Source organism: Limulus polyphemus, unplaced genomic scaffold, assembly GCF_000517525.1.
Source record: "Limulus polyphemus unplaced genomic scaffold, Limulus_polyphemus-2.1.2 Scaffold169, whole genome shotgun sequence".
Taxonomy (NCBI): Eukaryota; Metazoa; Arthropoda; class Merostomata; order Xiphosura; family Limulidae; genus Limulus; species Limulus polyphemus.
The window spans coordinates 892,211-908,384 of record NW_013665779.1 but is presented as its reverse complement, the minus strand read 5'-3'; the positions used below and the strand labels follow the sequence as shown (position 1 = coordinate 908,384).

At 30.2% G+C, this 16,174-nt stretch overlaps 1 protein-coding gene across 2 annotated transcripts in view; it reads left to right on the top strand.

The window, feature by feature from the left end:
* Positions 1–16,174, top strand: part of LOC106477773 (protein SSUH2 homolog) — a 56,013-nt gene that overhangs the window by 34,088 nt on the left and 5,751 nt on the right. The window contains exons 4-10 of one of the 2 annotated variants that reach the window (XR_002609801.1): positions 3,664–3,793; positions 4,656–4,716; positions 7,768–7,955; positions 9,702–9,796; positions 13,296–13,388; positions 14,535–14,641; positions 15,107–15,211. Coding sequence is in view for 1 of the 2 variants with exons in the window: in XM_022381510.1 (XP_022237218.1) it covers positions 3,664–3,793; positions 4,656–4,716; positions 7,768–7,955; positions 9,702–9,796; positions 13,296–13,388; positions 14,535–14,637; positions 15,107–15,211 (775 nt within the window). In the remaining variant the exon portion in view is untranslated. The remainder of the gene's footprint in view (positions 1–3,663; positions 3,794–4,655; positions 4,717–7,767; positions 7,956–9,701; positions 9,797–13,295; positions 13,389–14,534; positions 14,642–15,106; positions 15,212–16,174) is intronic. The other variant, XM_022381510.1, reaches the window with a different exon arrangement.

Here is a 16,174-nt window from a genome sequence, read left to right as displayed (position 1 = left end):
TGTGCTAAACATTTTGTAAAGTTGGTGCTTGAGTGAACAAGAAAAGGCAAAAACAATGCGGAGTTTTTTAGTGTATGTTAAAACAAAGATGCGTTTGAATTTGATCAGAAATACTACATTTCAGGGCAGTTACACTATAGAAAAATTTAGAAAGAAGTGGGTAATTATAGAATAACGAAGAAATAGTGACTAGGGAGGATAAAAGAAAAAAACGCATTTCAAGTGTTCGCTCGTCAAAAAAAAAAGAAAGAATTGAACAACACGTAGGCGGTTTTAATGCTCGTTATTTCATTTAGTCTTAAAAGCACGTGATTGTAAGTATGTGCAAACAAAAATAAACACGTTTTTTATATAATCAATAGAAATATTTTGAAGTTTGTAGATGAAGTTTGATTCACCAATGGATGAAGGAAACATTTCATTTATTTTACTCTTCTTTAGTGAAACGTTTCAATTCATCTATAAGATAAAGTTTATTCTTACGCATATTATAAATTGGAAAAAAGTACACCAACAGCACGGAAAGTCTGTATTTTTTCCCTTTGATAAAAGCTTTTGTATTTTCTAACCAGAATCAGAAATTTATTTAGAACTGTTCAGTGAAACAATTATGACCTTTTAAGCATGGCATAAACAAAGAGTGACCAATAATATTTCTCAAGTAACGTTTATGTAGTTTTCTCGTGCTTCATAAAAACTAGAAAATCATACCCTTCCCGTGAACGCCTTCCTGTAACGGATCTATCTGAAACTTGTACTGCAACCGAGTTCTCCCTCTCTCTCCATATATATGTATATATATATATATATATATTTTTTAAAGTTCACTTTGATATAAACATACAACGAAAAATCAGTCTTTTAAATGATACCTTATCCAATGCTATAGCTATTGTAGTTATGTTACAGAAACTGTTCACAGATACATGTATAGACAGATATTTTTGTATCATAATAAGATAAGAATTAACAAAATGCTGTTTTCAAAGAAAGAATCTGGATGTTTGAAACTACCACTTGACATTTCGTTACATATTCTTGCACTGGTTTTTAGTTACATTATGGAGTGACAAAACATAGTAATGTGTGGGATAAACAATGTCAGTTGAGTATTACTTCTCTCGTTAGAACAGACTAGGCTTACTTGTTAGCAAACTAGTCTGCGAATTGCAGTGAATCTAAATAAGTGGTGTGTTTAATTGGCTTGTTCCCTCCTTCTTGTCAGCATTTCTAAAGTATGGATGACTTTGCCTGAACCTTGGGTTCTGTGACTTGCTGTTTATTGCATATGCTTTATAAGGCGCCGTTCGGGTTGAAAATTCCAAATGTTTTTCTCATTCTTGCATTTGACAGCGCCCTCACATGACAGCCATGTGACACATCACGATTAGCCCACCTACTTCTCACAGTTGTGTTAACTTCAAACTTTTTTTTAAAGCTTGATTCATAGATAAAAATAACTTACTATATTAATATTCTTGCCATAACCATGTATGTTATTTTAGCTGTGTAATAAGTAGAATACATATTACTGGCATTTCTTTCAAACAGGAAACGCACAATTGCCTAATAAAGATAATTGTTCATCCAAAAGTGATTATTAAAAGAAGGCAAACGGGATAGTTTTTGATTACAAACGTATCTTCATAATTAGCTAAGCTGATATAATATGACCGAAACGTCATATAGTAAAAAGTTTTAGCAAGGATTGATATATATATATATATATATATACATATATATTTCTTGTTCATAAATAAAATAAAAAAATTGTTATTTACTTTTCTACTCAGACGTTACTTATTTCCGGTCTGCATTAAGCTTTCTAAAAATATTTTGCTCGTAGCTTCTCTTTTAAGTTTATAGATAAGAGGCAGTATTTGCACCTTAAATCAAAATGGCAGACTGTACAACCTTAAAAATAATCAGAGGTTGTTTCATCAAACGAAGCCTGAGAGTTTAAATGTTATATGCAGTGACAAAACGTTATTCTCTGCTTGTTAACTTCCTTCATTGCATCTCACTTGGGAAGTAGAGTAACCAATAAAATTACTTTAAAACGATGTGTTTAAGACGATCGAGAAACACGTTTGAAATAATTTCGGAATATACGAACACGTTAAATTATAGCCAAGTACGTGTGCAAATGTTTAAATACGAATGTTCGCACTTTTAATTTTTCAGAGGAAGAGTAGTTTGCAAATATTAGAATACTGCTATCGCGCTGTCCTTGGGCTCTGTTCATGATCTGTCACCATATACAACATTCCAAATGAATAAATTTTTACATGCTCTGTCTAATCTTGTTTGTAATACATTGCCCCAGTTTCCTGATTAAAATCTTTCGTCTACCACTACTGCTACTACTGCTATTGAATGGAAGACTGTTGTTTAACGACATCTAGTTACACAAATATGAGTTATTTTCACTACGATGGTTGATTTATGTGTCCAATAAAATTATCTAATCTTGATGCGTATTTTATTTATATGTAGTTATTTCGACTTTTTTATTATTTAGAAAAAGTATTCAAGATTGTGTGTCATTCTAGCGAGATTTAATACCTTCTGGCATGGCCAGGTGGCTATACTCGCAGTCTGCGGGTCGCCGGTTCGAATCCCCGTCACACCAAACATGCTCACCCTTTCAGTCGTGGGGTGTTATAATGTTATGGTCAATCCCACTATTTGCTGGTAAAAGAGTAGTCCAAGAGTTGGCAGTGGGTGGTTATGACTAGCTGCCTTACCTCTAGTATTTCACTGCTAAATTAGGGCCGGCTAGCACAGATAGCCATTGTGTAGCTTTGTGAGAAACTCAAAACAAACCGAACATTTGAATTTGTTTTGATTGAAATATTTGTTTTCGTTGGGTACCAAACATTCATATTAGGACTAGCATCTTTGAACTGTGTTTGCTATAATCAACCTGGCGATGCTAATTTGATTGAATGAAGCCTTGTATGAAATTTGACTGAGTAAATTTCTCTTATGTATTTTTTCATACTACCTCAAATTGCATTTTAAGATTTACAGTTTTACAACCAATTCTTGCACAGATGGGCACTTTGTTGTTCCTTTACCATTAATCTAACCTGGTTACTAAGAATTAATATAGTTTGAAAGTACAGTCAGGGTCATTTAACCATTTTTTTACCATCAACCAATTCTGGTTAGTGAGAGTTAAAACAGCTTGAACTTATTTATTTCAATGCTGCTTTCATATGCTGAAGAACCAGCTTCTGTAAATAAACCTCCTTAGTATAGGGCTTCACAAGATTGTATATGTTTGTTTAGGGGCGTATGAGGACAAAATAGGTTGAGAAATAGTGGTATAGCTCTCTATCCTGTAAGTGAATTGAAGCTACTATATCTAATGTGTTTGATGATGTTAACTAATTAAAAGTCTGCCTTCTTTTGAGTCACTGAATTACCTAGATGTGAAGGTAATGTAAACTTTAATCCATTTGCCCTTAAAATTTATTCCCTTTTTTTTTCTGGTTGTGAAATTATGCCCGTGGAGTTGTACATAAACAAACAAGTGATATTTATTTCTTCAAGAAACATTGCTTTAATAGTTTTCATAAGGTATATAGCAATATATTTTTTTTATAAAAGTATACAATTAATAAATTTAATAATCACAAGAAATCATCTTCACTTCAGTGGTCCCCAGTTGACTGAACAAGAAGCTCGGCAAGCTCTACTGAAGTACGTGTCAACACGTTGCTGCTACGGAAAGAGTGCTGCAAGAGATATGGCTATTACAAAAATTGATCACTCCTGTGCTTTCCATGTAAGTATTATGTTTTAAATACTAAATTAATTATTTATATAGAAAAACCACTGTTTATTGTCTATTAATTTATAAGATCAAATATATATGATTGTTCATTATTTCATAATTTCAAATCTTTTGTAATTTTTTTAACATTTTGTATCATCAAGTATCAAGCATGATTGTTTACTTAATAATTTCAAATAAATGATGGAATGTTTAGTATTTTATAACATTGAGTAATTTTTTCATTGTTTATTTTCTAAAACATTAGATATTTTATGGTAGTTTGTTATTTTATATTATTGAGTATTATTTCATTGCCTAGTTCTGTTTACTTCTTATACCAACATTAGAAAGACAATGTGATTTTCAGTTTTATCCCCCCCCCCCTTTTTTTTTTTACTTTACATAAAAAATTAAAGATAGGCAGGCAAGAATATAGGGGGCCAAATTTAATATATGCATTAAGGCATCGAAGAAAATAATTTGGATATCAGTTGTTAAAGTACATAGATATAACATTTTTCTATTTATATAATTTTTCCTTTATTCACACAACATGTAAAAAGATGAAAGTATGATTACCAAACCTGTAGACAAGCTGAACAAATTCTGAAACTAGAAAACATGGGGGTAAGTAGGACATGGGTAAATGTCTATGGCATTATTTCTTACAAAATCACACTTCTATTCTTTTGAAGTGCAGATTTTGAATATACAAATTAATGTATATTTTTTGCATAATAACTTGTTTTCCTTTATTATATAACTGATATGTTCTTCAAAACTGCTTGTTATACAACAAGTTTTTATTGTTAATATATTATTGCATTTTTATGGGTATTAGATGGTTTCGGTTTCTTTTTCTCTTATTTAGTATACCCTGGAAACGTTTTCTGAAAAGAGACAAACAGCTTGGGCATTTGAACCTTATGCAGGTAATGTAGGATAATACTTCACACACATGACACATATGTTAACTGTAAATTCTTAATATGGCTATGGATAATGTAGAGTGTCAATTACAAGCACCTTTTAGTGTATATGTGGAAGAAAATATTTTACCCAACAGCCATGTATCAGAAATTTAAGTGTACATTGTAAGCCTTTTAGTTGGAAATTTAAAAATGTTATATTTTTAATTACTTTTTTGTTTATTGAAGTTATGTTTAGATAACATTTGCATTCATTCATGTGATGTCTTGAAGTTTAATGTTTAATATTCTGGGTCCAAAAAGTCTTAGAAAAGAACCAATGTTTTTGTAGGAAAACTTTGAAAAATTATGATTTTAAGTAATTTTAGTTAATTATTTTTTTATTTCTCTTAGTCATGTGACCATCATAACATGAAATATTTCAGTATCAGCTACAGCTACTAAAATAATCAATAATACTGGAATTAATGTGTAAAATTTTGTTATATCAGGGAAGGTTACTTGAAACACCGTAAATGGAGAAAATGTGATATATATTTGTTCAATAAAGCTGAGAAGTTGCTGTAAATGTCATGTTTGAACTTTTTTTCTTACTTTAAAAATTTCTATTAGCAGGATTTATTTAAAATTTTGAAGAAGAATGTTCCATTTATTGGAAAGTGTTGAAAATAAACATTGGAATATGAAGAATGTCTGTAAAAACTGTGAATTAGGCCAGATTTCTTTTTCTATTTAACTTACAAGGCTCAGTGACATTAGAATTTGATGAAATAATTGAGTTGGAGGCTAGATGGGATGGCCCAGTGATTAATGTGTTTGGACTATGAATCAAAGGGTTCCTGGTTCTCAACTTATTCTGTGATCTGCACTTAGGAACTGTGAGTACACTATAAGAGTGATGGCCAAATCCCACTTTTCAGTCAGACATGAGTAGCCCAAGAGTTGACTGTGAATTCTGTTGACCAGCTAGCTGCCTTCCCTTTCATCTGTCAGTTAAAATATTAAGTGTGATTATGATAGGCCTTTGAGTAGCTTTGTGCAAACATTCTAAAACAAGTCTGAAAGGGAGGTTTTAAATACATTTATCATTGATGATTTATTCAGTTGTATATTTAAAGACATATTAACAGGTGGCTTATAAATGAAGATCAGAAAGAATATCTGAAAATGGAACAAATAAAAATAGTCTGATTTTTTTTTCCTTTTGCTTCTCTATCTTGGATTATCATACTCTGCAGCTGTAAATTTGAAATGCTAATCTTGTAAAATTTGTTAAGTTAATGCAGTAAACATCAACCCATTTTTCTTAAATAAACAACAAAAGCTGTTTATTATGAATTACTGATACATATATATGTATATAAATATATATATATTGAAATTGTAAATATATTGATGATAATACCAATGTGTAAGACATATACTTGAAATTCATGTGAACTTGCATTGTTACCAATGTTTCTACAGCTGAATTTTAGGTTGAGTTATGAATAATTTTGACAAAATATTTAGATAAATATTCTGAAAACCAGAAGAGCAACATATCAGTTTTACAACTTCTTTCATATTTAAAACCCAAAGTTCAACTACTTATTATTATTAAATGTACTTTTATCGTGACATTCATTATAAACTGAAGTATTTAAAAGTAATTGTTTCCTGGGAAATAACTTTTTAGGTGAAATATTTGTGAATCCTTTGTTATTTGAACTCACAGTAATGTATTTTGGTAAAAAAGAAATTCACAAACAATCATTAAAATGACATTCACAAAATTAACACCTTTAGATTTGGCCCATGATCTCTATAAGTGCAGTAATAACTAGCAAAGGTACCTAGCAAAGCTGGGCTTAAAAAATAATGCTATAAATTGGTGCATGGGCTGCCCCCTCAATTATTTTGAGTCATAACACATGAACCATTTGTCCAATGTAAAAATGCTTGTGCTACATATGGCAATAAACAGTAACATGCAAAGGGCATTAAAAGGGCAGGGCTTATTGACAAAAAAGGATACTTTTCAAGCATTGTAAGAAAGACTTTGGAGGGAAGTGTTAGAAGAGTCTATGAGGACTGTGGGTTACCTCTGGTACACGTATGGTAGAATGCAATGAAAAGTATACAGATCTTCTTTTATCCATAATCAGTCAGTCATATCATAATTATTTTTTTACTATAAAGGCCTAGAAGTTCCTTTATGTCATTCATTTTACAATTCAAATCTTCTTTTCCCAAACTGAACCAACAAGTTGTGGAATTCAGTGTGTGTTTTAGTAGTTGTGGATAATGTTTTATGGTTTAGAATAAGAGCAATTTTGGGGCATAAATGGAGGAATGCAAGGGCTTGAGCCCACCCAGCCATGCCTCTATGCATGTCACTGGCATTAAACATCACTGGTGTCAGCTTCACATATTTCTAGTCTACTTGCTCATGCTATTAAAATGATAAAATTGAAATAGGTGCCAAACACAAACCATTTAAGCTTTACCTTTGGGGAATCAGTCTGAGTCCCTCTGCCAGATTTCATTGAAATTGGTTCAGACAGTTCTTAAAGACAACTTGTGATGCCAGATATATGAAAAACTGTACTTTATATATATATAAATAGATAGATAGATTTGGTTTATATACTGTCATTGAAATGCATGTTTATTAAGAAAAGAAAAACTGAAAATGACATTAAAAAGTTGGCAGTCTATTGTTCTGTAGTGTGTAAAAATTGTTTAATTCATTCATATATTAACTATGAACAATCATCTTTTAGTCTAAATTTCAAGTGTTATTTTAAATTAAAAGTGTAATTGAAAAGATATACTTCCAGATTCTAATTGTATTTATTTGTTGCAAGCTTGTTGCTAATATACCTAAAAAAGGGAACTTTTAATGAGTCTGGAAGTTTAGAATGATTAGATGTGACATGAATCTTATAGTTTAGTCTGCTTCTAAATATATGTTAAATCATTACTATGTTTGTTTATTTTGAGTAATATTGACCAGTTGTCTGTAGGATGTACTAATGAACAGAAGCTAATTTTCTTGGCTTCATGTGTTAGGAGGGACAATAGACAGCTCTTCTACTGACACTCCTCCTGGTCCTTGGGATATTTCTGCTGCTCCTTCCTCACCCTTCACAAACTCCAACACTCAGCTAGAGGTTCCACACACAGCTTCAATCAAAACATGCCACACCTGTGGAGGGGTTGGACGTAAGCGCTGCTACACATGTTCAGGAAATGGTTACGTAAGCAACAAATAACATATGTTCTTTACAGAAAAAGATTAATTGATCTTATAGCATGGATAGATGTTAAGAGCCCAGGTTTTTATCCATACACACACCCATAAATTTAGTTAAAATAATATTAACTCTAGTTTTTGTTGCTAGTAATACTTGTAGACAGGTGTATTGTTTCTGTTCCACCACAAATTGAGTAAAACATGCACTCATAAAAAAAAATGAAATAATTGTAACAATACAGGACACACTCAAAGAATGCCCTGGATTTGAAATAATGAAAACATTTAAGTTGTGGAAAAAAGAAACATCACTTTAGTAGTATTTAAGTTAAAACAATATCATACTAATTATTTTACAGAATATTTTGTATCATGGGTTGTGTCTTTGGTGCACCTCTTGACATCAGGTAATTAACAAGATGTACATGAACAGATGTAGGATTCAACAAAAACCCACAAAAATATAATGGGCATTAATTAATGTGTATATTGGGTCAATAAATTGATGTGTCACACCTTTTGTTTCATGCAGTAGGTATTGACCTTCAAGGTGCCAAAAAACTGTGGTATTTAATACATGTTAACAGTCACCAAATAACATAACATGATATCATGATATTCTTTTAAACAAAGGATGTGATGTGTAAAATATCATGCACTGCTTGAGATAATTCTTCAGAATAACATTCTATATTTTGTATAAATGTTAAAACAGTGTATGGGAAGGGTGATTTTTAAGATAAAGTTAGGATCATCTGTATACCAAATCTAACAGTTTATTTAGTACAGGCAGTACCCGAAATTGTTTGTGTGAACCTAGAGTTGCTCTTACATTCATCTTATGAGAGTTCAGGATAACATATGTGCAAACGTGTTATTATTCTTACATTCCATCTTGTGACATTTCTGCAAACACTGAAGATAACAGTAGGATTACCTCTATTTGGGAACCTGTTATTACTTTTATACTCCATCTGGGGACATTTCTGTAGACACTGAGGATAACTGTAGGATTACCTCTATGTGTGAACCTGTTATTATTCTTACATTCCATCTTGTGACATTTCTGCAAATACTCAAGTTAACATTAGGATTACCACTATCTTTGAACCTGTTATTATTCTTACATTCCACCTTGTGACATTTCTGTAAACACTGAAGATAACAGTAGGATTACCTCTATTTGTGAACCTGTTATTACTCTTACACTCCATCTGGGGACATTTCTGTAGACACTGAGGATAACAGTAGAATTACCTCTATTTGTGAACCTGTTATTACTCTTACACTCCATCTGGGGACATTTCTGTAGACACTGAGGATAACAGTAGAATTACCTCTATCTGTGAAACTTTTATTATTCTTACACTCCACCTTCTGACATTTCTGAAGACACTCAGTATAAGAAAAGGATTGTGTGCAATAAAATGAATGAAATCTTTGTTAAGGTACGAAAAAGAAAATTTGTTAATGAACAGTTATAATAGGGAAAATTAAATTACTTTCATTTGATGGAAAGTATAAAAAAACTCAAGACTGTTAAAAATTTTAAGTGTTTACAAAAATTTAATACAGTGGATGCTTGTTTTCGTATAATTATAATCAGAAATTTTCTTTTACTTTATTTTATGAACTCATACTTTTTCCTGTATGTTAAACCTAAGTTTCATATACTGGTGACTTTCTCACTAGAACATTTTAGTTACTTAATATTGGAGTAAATCAAGTTTAATTTTTAAATACTGTACAGGAACAGTGTTATTCATGCCATGGTGATGGCTATAAAAACACCCTGAGTGGAGCACATGAGAGATGCTTTAGATGTCATGGAATAGGACGCAGAAGGTAAGTCCAAGTTGTATAAAGACCACAACTTATTTTATACTCTAAATTTACACTGGATGGTAGGATGAAAATACTTTAATACATTTTTCTTGTTTATTTATTGTATGTATATGAAATAGTTATTGAGTTGTGGCTTAAAACCTTCAACAAGGGCTAATATGTAGGTTCTACATTAATGAAAACAATAAGGTATAAATTTAAATATATATTTTGATATTTTTTTCACAAAATGTGAAATATTTAAGAAGACCTGAACTTCATCTGTCATTTTTTTAGATAGAAATATTGAGCATAATTGCTACTAAACATTTCTCTATAGGCCACTGAATTAATACTATACAATGAAAAATAGTGAAATGAAAAAGAAAGATAATTATAAAGATGGTTACAAAATCTTGCGACAGAAGTGAGATCTAATTGGCAAATATATTATGTATATATGAACTTTGCTATATGAAATGCCCTTGCCATTAAATATAATAAACTAATTAACTAAATATCTTCAGTCTTTGAGTTTTGAATTCATTATAACTTAGTACTTTTCATGAATGCGAGTATTAATACAAAAATTAATTAAGAAAGGAAAAAACTTCTTTTTTGTTTTTTAATTTTTAAGTTGTTGTTTCCAAATATGAATATCTTTGTTTGAGGCTCACAAGCTTAAAGAATGGAATGAAATGTTTAATATTTTGAACTAAGCACATGAACTTGTTTTAAATTGAAAACACATTAACCTTTTATGTATGGGTCTGGTTCCTTTGCACATATCACAGTGTTTTATAGAGTTAGATTTAATATTTAAACAACTTTATTATCTATGTAATGGAAATTCATAGACAAATCTTTACTATAAATACTTTATTAAAAATTTTGATTTTTTTTGTTTACAACAGACTTGCGGTGTTTACTAAAACCTTGCCAAATTTCTTGAAGATACATTTAGTAAATTAAGGGTTGTAGTATGTATAGCTTCATGATGTTTCAAGGTCATGCAGTATCCAAATCATCAAGGAAAGATTAATTTGTCATACCAACCTATTTATTTATCAATCTTTAGTTACAATTAAAACAACTAAAATTCATATCGTATATGTTGAGGAATGTCATTCATTTCTAACCTAGTTATGTCAACTGTAAAGAATGCCACTCTGTGGTAATTTATGCCTTTCTAATTGTCAGCTGAAGTTTTTTGGATTAGTTTTTATCTATTTTTAACTCTCATACTTATATATATATATATATATATTATTTTTTTTTACAAACACAGTTCAAAATAATCCAATAGAAGGCTTTACTGTAAGAGTTATAGGATAAAATAAACTTATGATTCTTCTGTTATGGCATTAGTCATTTTAAGTATAAATTTGTTGCTTTTTAATAATTTAAATATATAGCTATAGGAAAAAAGCATCTATTTGATAAAAAAAAGTTAGAATAATACCAAGTTTATGTTTTGACTTTAAATTAAATAAAATTTTAACATACAAAGTCAATGCTTTGAAATTACTCTTTTTTTTCTTTCTTTTTTTTTGCCATAGCAAGGTGGAATATTATTGTTGTAGAATAAGCACTCAGCAAATAAATTTTTGAGGGTATTAAACATTTAAAATATATATTGTTGTTTAGCTAGAAGGAAGTGTAACTTAACATGACTGATGTGGTTTTGTAATGATTAGAATCTTCTTGAAAGTTTAAGAAACAGTTTAAGCCACATAAAAGAAGGGAGTAAGTGTAGATTGAGTCATGTGTTACAGAGTTAACCAATTAGTTAGTTCAGTGCTGGGAAAAGCAAATAAGTAGAAATGGAATTTCTGTTAGATTTAATTTCTTTGTGAAGTTAGGTCTATCATTGAATGCCTATTATGCTAAACATGGAACTTGAAGAAATACCATGTTTGTGTTATTGTTAATTTCACTGGACTTTCCATTATTTATTTACCAAAAAAACACCCAACAATAAAATTCATTACATCAATATACTTATACTGCCGTCAAATTGCCTGCTGGTTGCTCAGCAGTAAGCTTGAATGCTTATAACACTGATAATCAAGGTTCAATACCTGGAAAGGGTACAGCACAGATAACCAGTTGTGTAGCTTTGTGCTTAAACACAAACAAAAAAACAAGCAGTAATTTTTTTTCTTGTATTATTCTCCATCTTAATAACTACTAATATCATAAAGATTTATGAAAACAGCAAAAATTGAAGTATATAATAATTCCATAACTATGGCTTTTCTTAAAAACATTTTTTTTTAAACCAATTCAAAGGCTCAAGATGCACACAACTTCTTTTTATGTGTGGTATTCTAAGGTGCACTCAAGAGTAATTGGGTAAGTTCTGCTGAATAACAGGAGGTTTGTCAGAAAATGTTACACAGAGTTAAACTGTATTCTCTGAGTTTGACTGTGTTGTGAAGAATAAAAGAGACTGGATACAGTGTATGAAATGTACATAAATCTTTATCTAACTCTCTCAACATGGACTCAGTCAATTTGACCGACCACTTGACCTCCTTGTACTCATTTAAAGTATTTATAGATTTAATACTTCTAACTTTCAATATAGTGTGTATATCTTCACAAAACTTGGCAGTCTTTCTGTTAACATTATAATCTTTCACATACAAATAATCATATTTTTAGTGAGGTATTTTTAATAAACTAAAATAAAGATTTATCCATGAATATATTGAGTATTTGTTTTGAATAGTCTGCGTGCAAAGTGGTTTTCATGTTAAGATTAAAAATACTTTTCCTTATCTCAAAAACTCGTATTTCCTTTGTGTAATCCCATAAACCTCCTAAATACATTTCAAACGTTTGTTTTTAGTAGACTAGAATGACTTCAAATTGTAACATGAAACTACATTCATTTATCCTAAGTAGCTTTAAGCTGTTAACAGTATACATCTATTTATAATTAAATTTTATTGTTTTACTGCCCTTTGAACCATGTCTAATTAATATCCGTGCCATTATGAGTTGTAAATTAGTCTGGGAACATGCTGCTCATGTTATGCTATCGAATTACATTACCCATGAGGTACTACGAGCTGCACGCATGCATTTTAATTATATTATTATTATTATTATTTATTTTATCTAATCTAATCTTAACTAACCTAAAAAGATCCCAATTTTTAAATTTTAATTACTTTTATAATAATAAATAAAGAATAAACATGAAAAACAAGAAATAAAGTAATTACCCAGTCTTCTTTTTTCTTGATGTTGATTGTCGATGACACTTAACCATGCTTTTTTATACTAATGGTAGTAATGCACTAAATAATTGTTATTCAATTAAATAATAAACCAAAGAACATACCGCTGTGCCAATGGGGGTCCCCGACAACTAAAAAAAATGATAGTTATCATTGAAACATCAAGCAGTATATATCATAGTATTAATTAATGTTTTTAATAATGTTAAGTGTAAAACTAAAGGAACTTTATATTTAATTATACAGTGATATTGTGAGCTCTGTTTATTTAGGTGCTGGAAGTGCAATGGTGATGGCCTAGCCTTGTGTAAGGGGTGTGCTGGTACAGGTCAGATCAAGTGTTATATCAGACTTACTGTTACATGGTATGTTTAATATAAGTTTTCCTCTGTGTATCTGTGTACTTGTAGACTCCCATTTAATTACTTACTGGGATCAAAGTTCAAAAAATATTTTATAAGAAGAGCTAACAGCAATAACACAATCCTGCGAATTTGAGCTTCGTAAAATTTGTTTTGGTTTTAAAAATGAATTTTCCATAATTCAGCTACGCATATTTCGAAAATAGTATTCATTTTTTTTCTATCACGTAAGGACTTTTTACAAATTGGGAAGAAAAACTTACTTAGATCAATTATTATTCATTTACCACAATGAACTTTTTTTATTATTATTATTATGTTTGTTAACCAAAATACAAAAAAAACTGAAGAAAAGGGAAGAACATTGATGTCAAACAAATATGCATCCTTATTCATCCCGATTTTTTTATGAAATCTACATCCTTTAGTCTCAAAATTACGTGTTGTGGTCTTTCTTTTATGTATTGCATTATGACATCTTGTGAAAAATCTGTACGTGAATTGTAGAACATATAAAAATTTCAAGACAATAAAACCATCTCAGGCTTGTGTAATTAATATATATATATATATATATTTTTTTTTTTCTTATTGGAAAAACTTTTCAACATTGTGTGTGTAATTTATTTATTATTGAAACTAGCTTTAAAAAAATTTATGTTGAATTTAAAAAATTGAGTACATTAACCTTTTGAATATTTTTTGGTTCAATTTAAGTAAACAAGACTAAATTTAGGAAAAAAGTATCTGAATGACAAGAAATAATGTCATTGATATTAATTGATTTTTTTAATGCTTCTTCTTATGATTTTGATTTCTCACAGTGGTTTGATATGTAAAAGAGACTGTAATGTAGTTTCATTGAAAAAAAATGCACATATACTACTGTGTGATGATTAAACTAAGTAGTAGTTTGATTTTGAATGCAGAAATAGGTATATACTTTAATTAGGCTGCTTTGTAGTTGTCTTCAAACTAAATTTTGGTGAAAAAAAAAGTACTACCCTCTGTAAAGTTGAGATTGGTTTGTTGCAATTACCTGTTACGTAGTACCAGAAATATATATAGGAAAAAAAAATTCAAAATAGTTAAATTGTAATCCATAAAATCTATGACAAGATTAACACTTTAATTTACTTTTTTTATTAGGATGAACCATATTGATGAACATGTAGTTGAACACTCTGCTGTTCCTGATGAGAAAATCAAAAGTGGCTCAGGACAAGTGGTCTTTGAAGAAGAGGATGAGAATGTGGGTAAAAACACAAATGAGCTATATTGGGTCAGAATTATTCTTAGCTATAGTGCACATTATCTAGTGTAGTCTTAATTATATGGAAAATCCACATGAAGTTCATATGGTAGTTGTGGTAATCATATTTTTTTTATAACTTAATTTTGTCAGAAACGTTTCACAGATTATGCTCATGTACACCTAATGATTTTTAAAATGTGTTTTATAGGGTAGTTTTTTTAAGTGAATTTTTTAATAGAATTTATCATGGTAATGTTTTAATAACTGTTTGATAAAATGTGATTTTGAGAGGAGGACTGATAAACTTTTTGAAAGTCATCTGTGAAATCTTTATTTATTCTTCTTAAGAAATATCAGTATAACAGTAATGTTAAACAGTTATTTTATTAATGTTTATGTTTTTATTAAACTGATTCTGATTGATTTCTATGCCAGTGTTTAGCTATAATTGTGTCATTTTTTGCAGCTTTGGCCAATAAATCACTTTCCAAATACTGCCATTAATATGGCATCTGTGCAGCTAATTCAGCAACATGCAACAGCATTTCCTGCAGAAAAGGTTCTTCGACAGGTAAGTTTCGCATCATTTGTCCACTGTGCAATATTGATGAAATGCTTACTCCTGATGTATCTATTCTATGTTCATTCTAAAAGTAGAACTTCACCTAGAGTCAATTTCTTTGTCTTAGTTCATTCCAAATCTAAAGCTGCATTAAAAGTCGGTTTCTTTGTTGCTTATGATAAACATATTCTTTATAGAAAGAAAAGGGTAGCTGCAAATAAAAAAATCCAGGTGGCCTCACAAAGAGTATGAGAGATAAAAATTAAAGAAAAGCATCATAAATTTAAGCAATTTAAATTAACTGGTATGACAGGAGATTTAGAAGATCAAACAAGCTGGTGAAACAGGAAATTAGGACATCAAAAATGATGTATGAGAAAAAGTTGCCTGAAAATGTAAAACCTAATAATAAGGACTTCTTTAAATACATTAAGGGTAAATAAAATGTTAGGATATGGGTAGGACCCTTCAGGGATGATAAATGAAGGCTCATATCTAATAATTATGAGATGGCTAGGTTATTAAATTTTGCTTTTTTTCCTTCAGTTTTTACTAATGAAGATTTAAGCAGTATTCCACATCTTGAATAATTGATAGATGGAAACAAGATCAAACAAGATGTCTGCATTAATTCTGAGCTAGTTAAGAAAAAATGGGAAGTATAAAGAACGATAAGGCTCTTGGGCAAGATAATATTATCCCAAGGGTTTTGAAGGAGGTTAAAGATTGGATGTATGAGCCACTTGCTACTATTTTTTGTCAGTCCTTGAATAGTGGGCAGGTACCAGAGGATTTGAAGTTAGCTAATGTCACTCCTCTTTTCAAAAGAGAGGTGATAAAAATTGTCCCAGTAATTGTCGACCCATTAGTCTTACATCATTTGTGGGAAAAGTTTTGGAAAGTCTATTAAAAGATGCTTTGCAAAGTCATTTAATAAAGTTTATAATTTTATTGGATAGTCAACATGGTTTC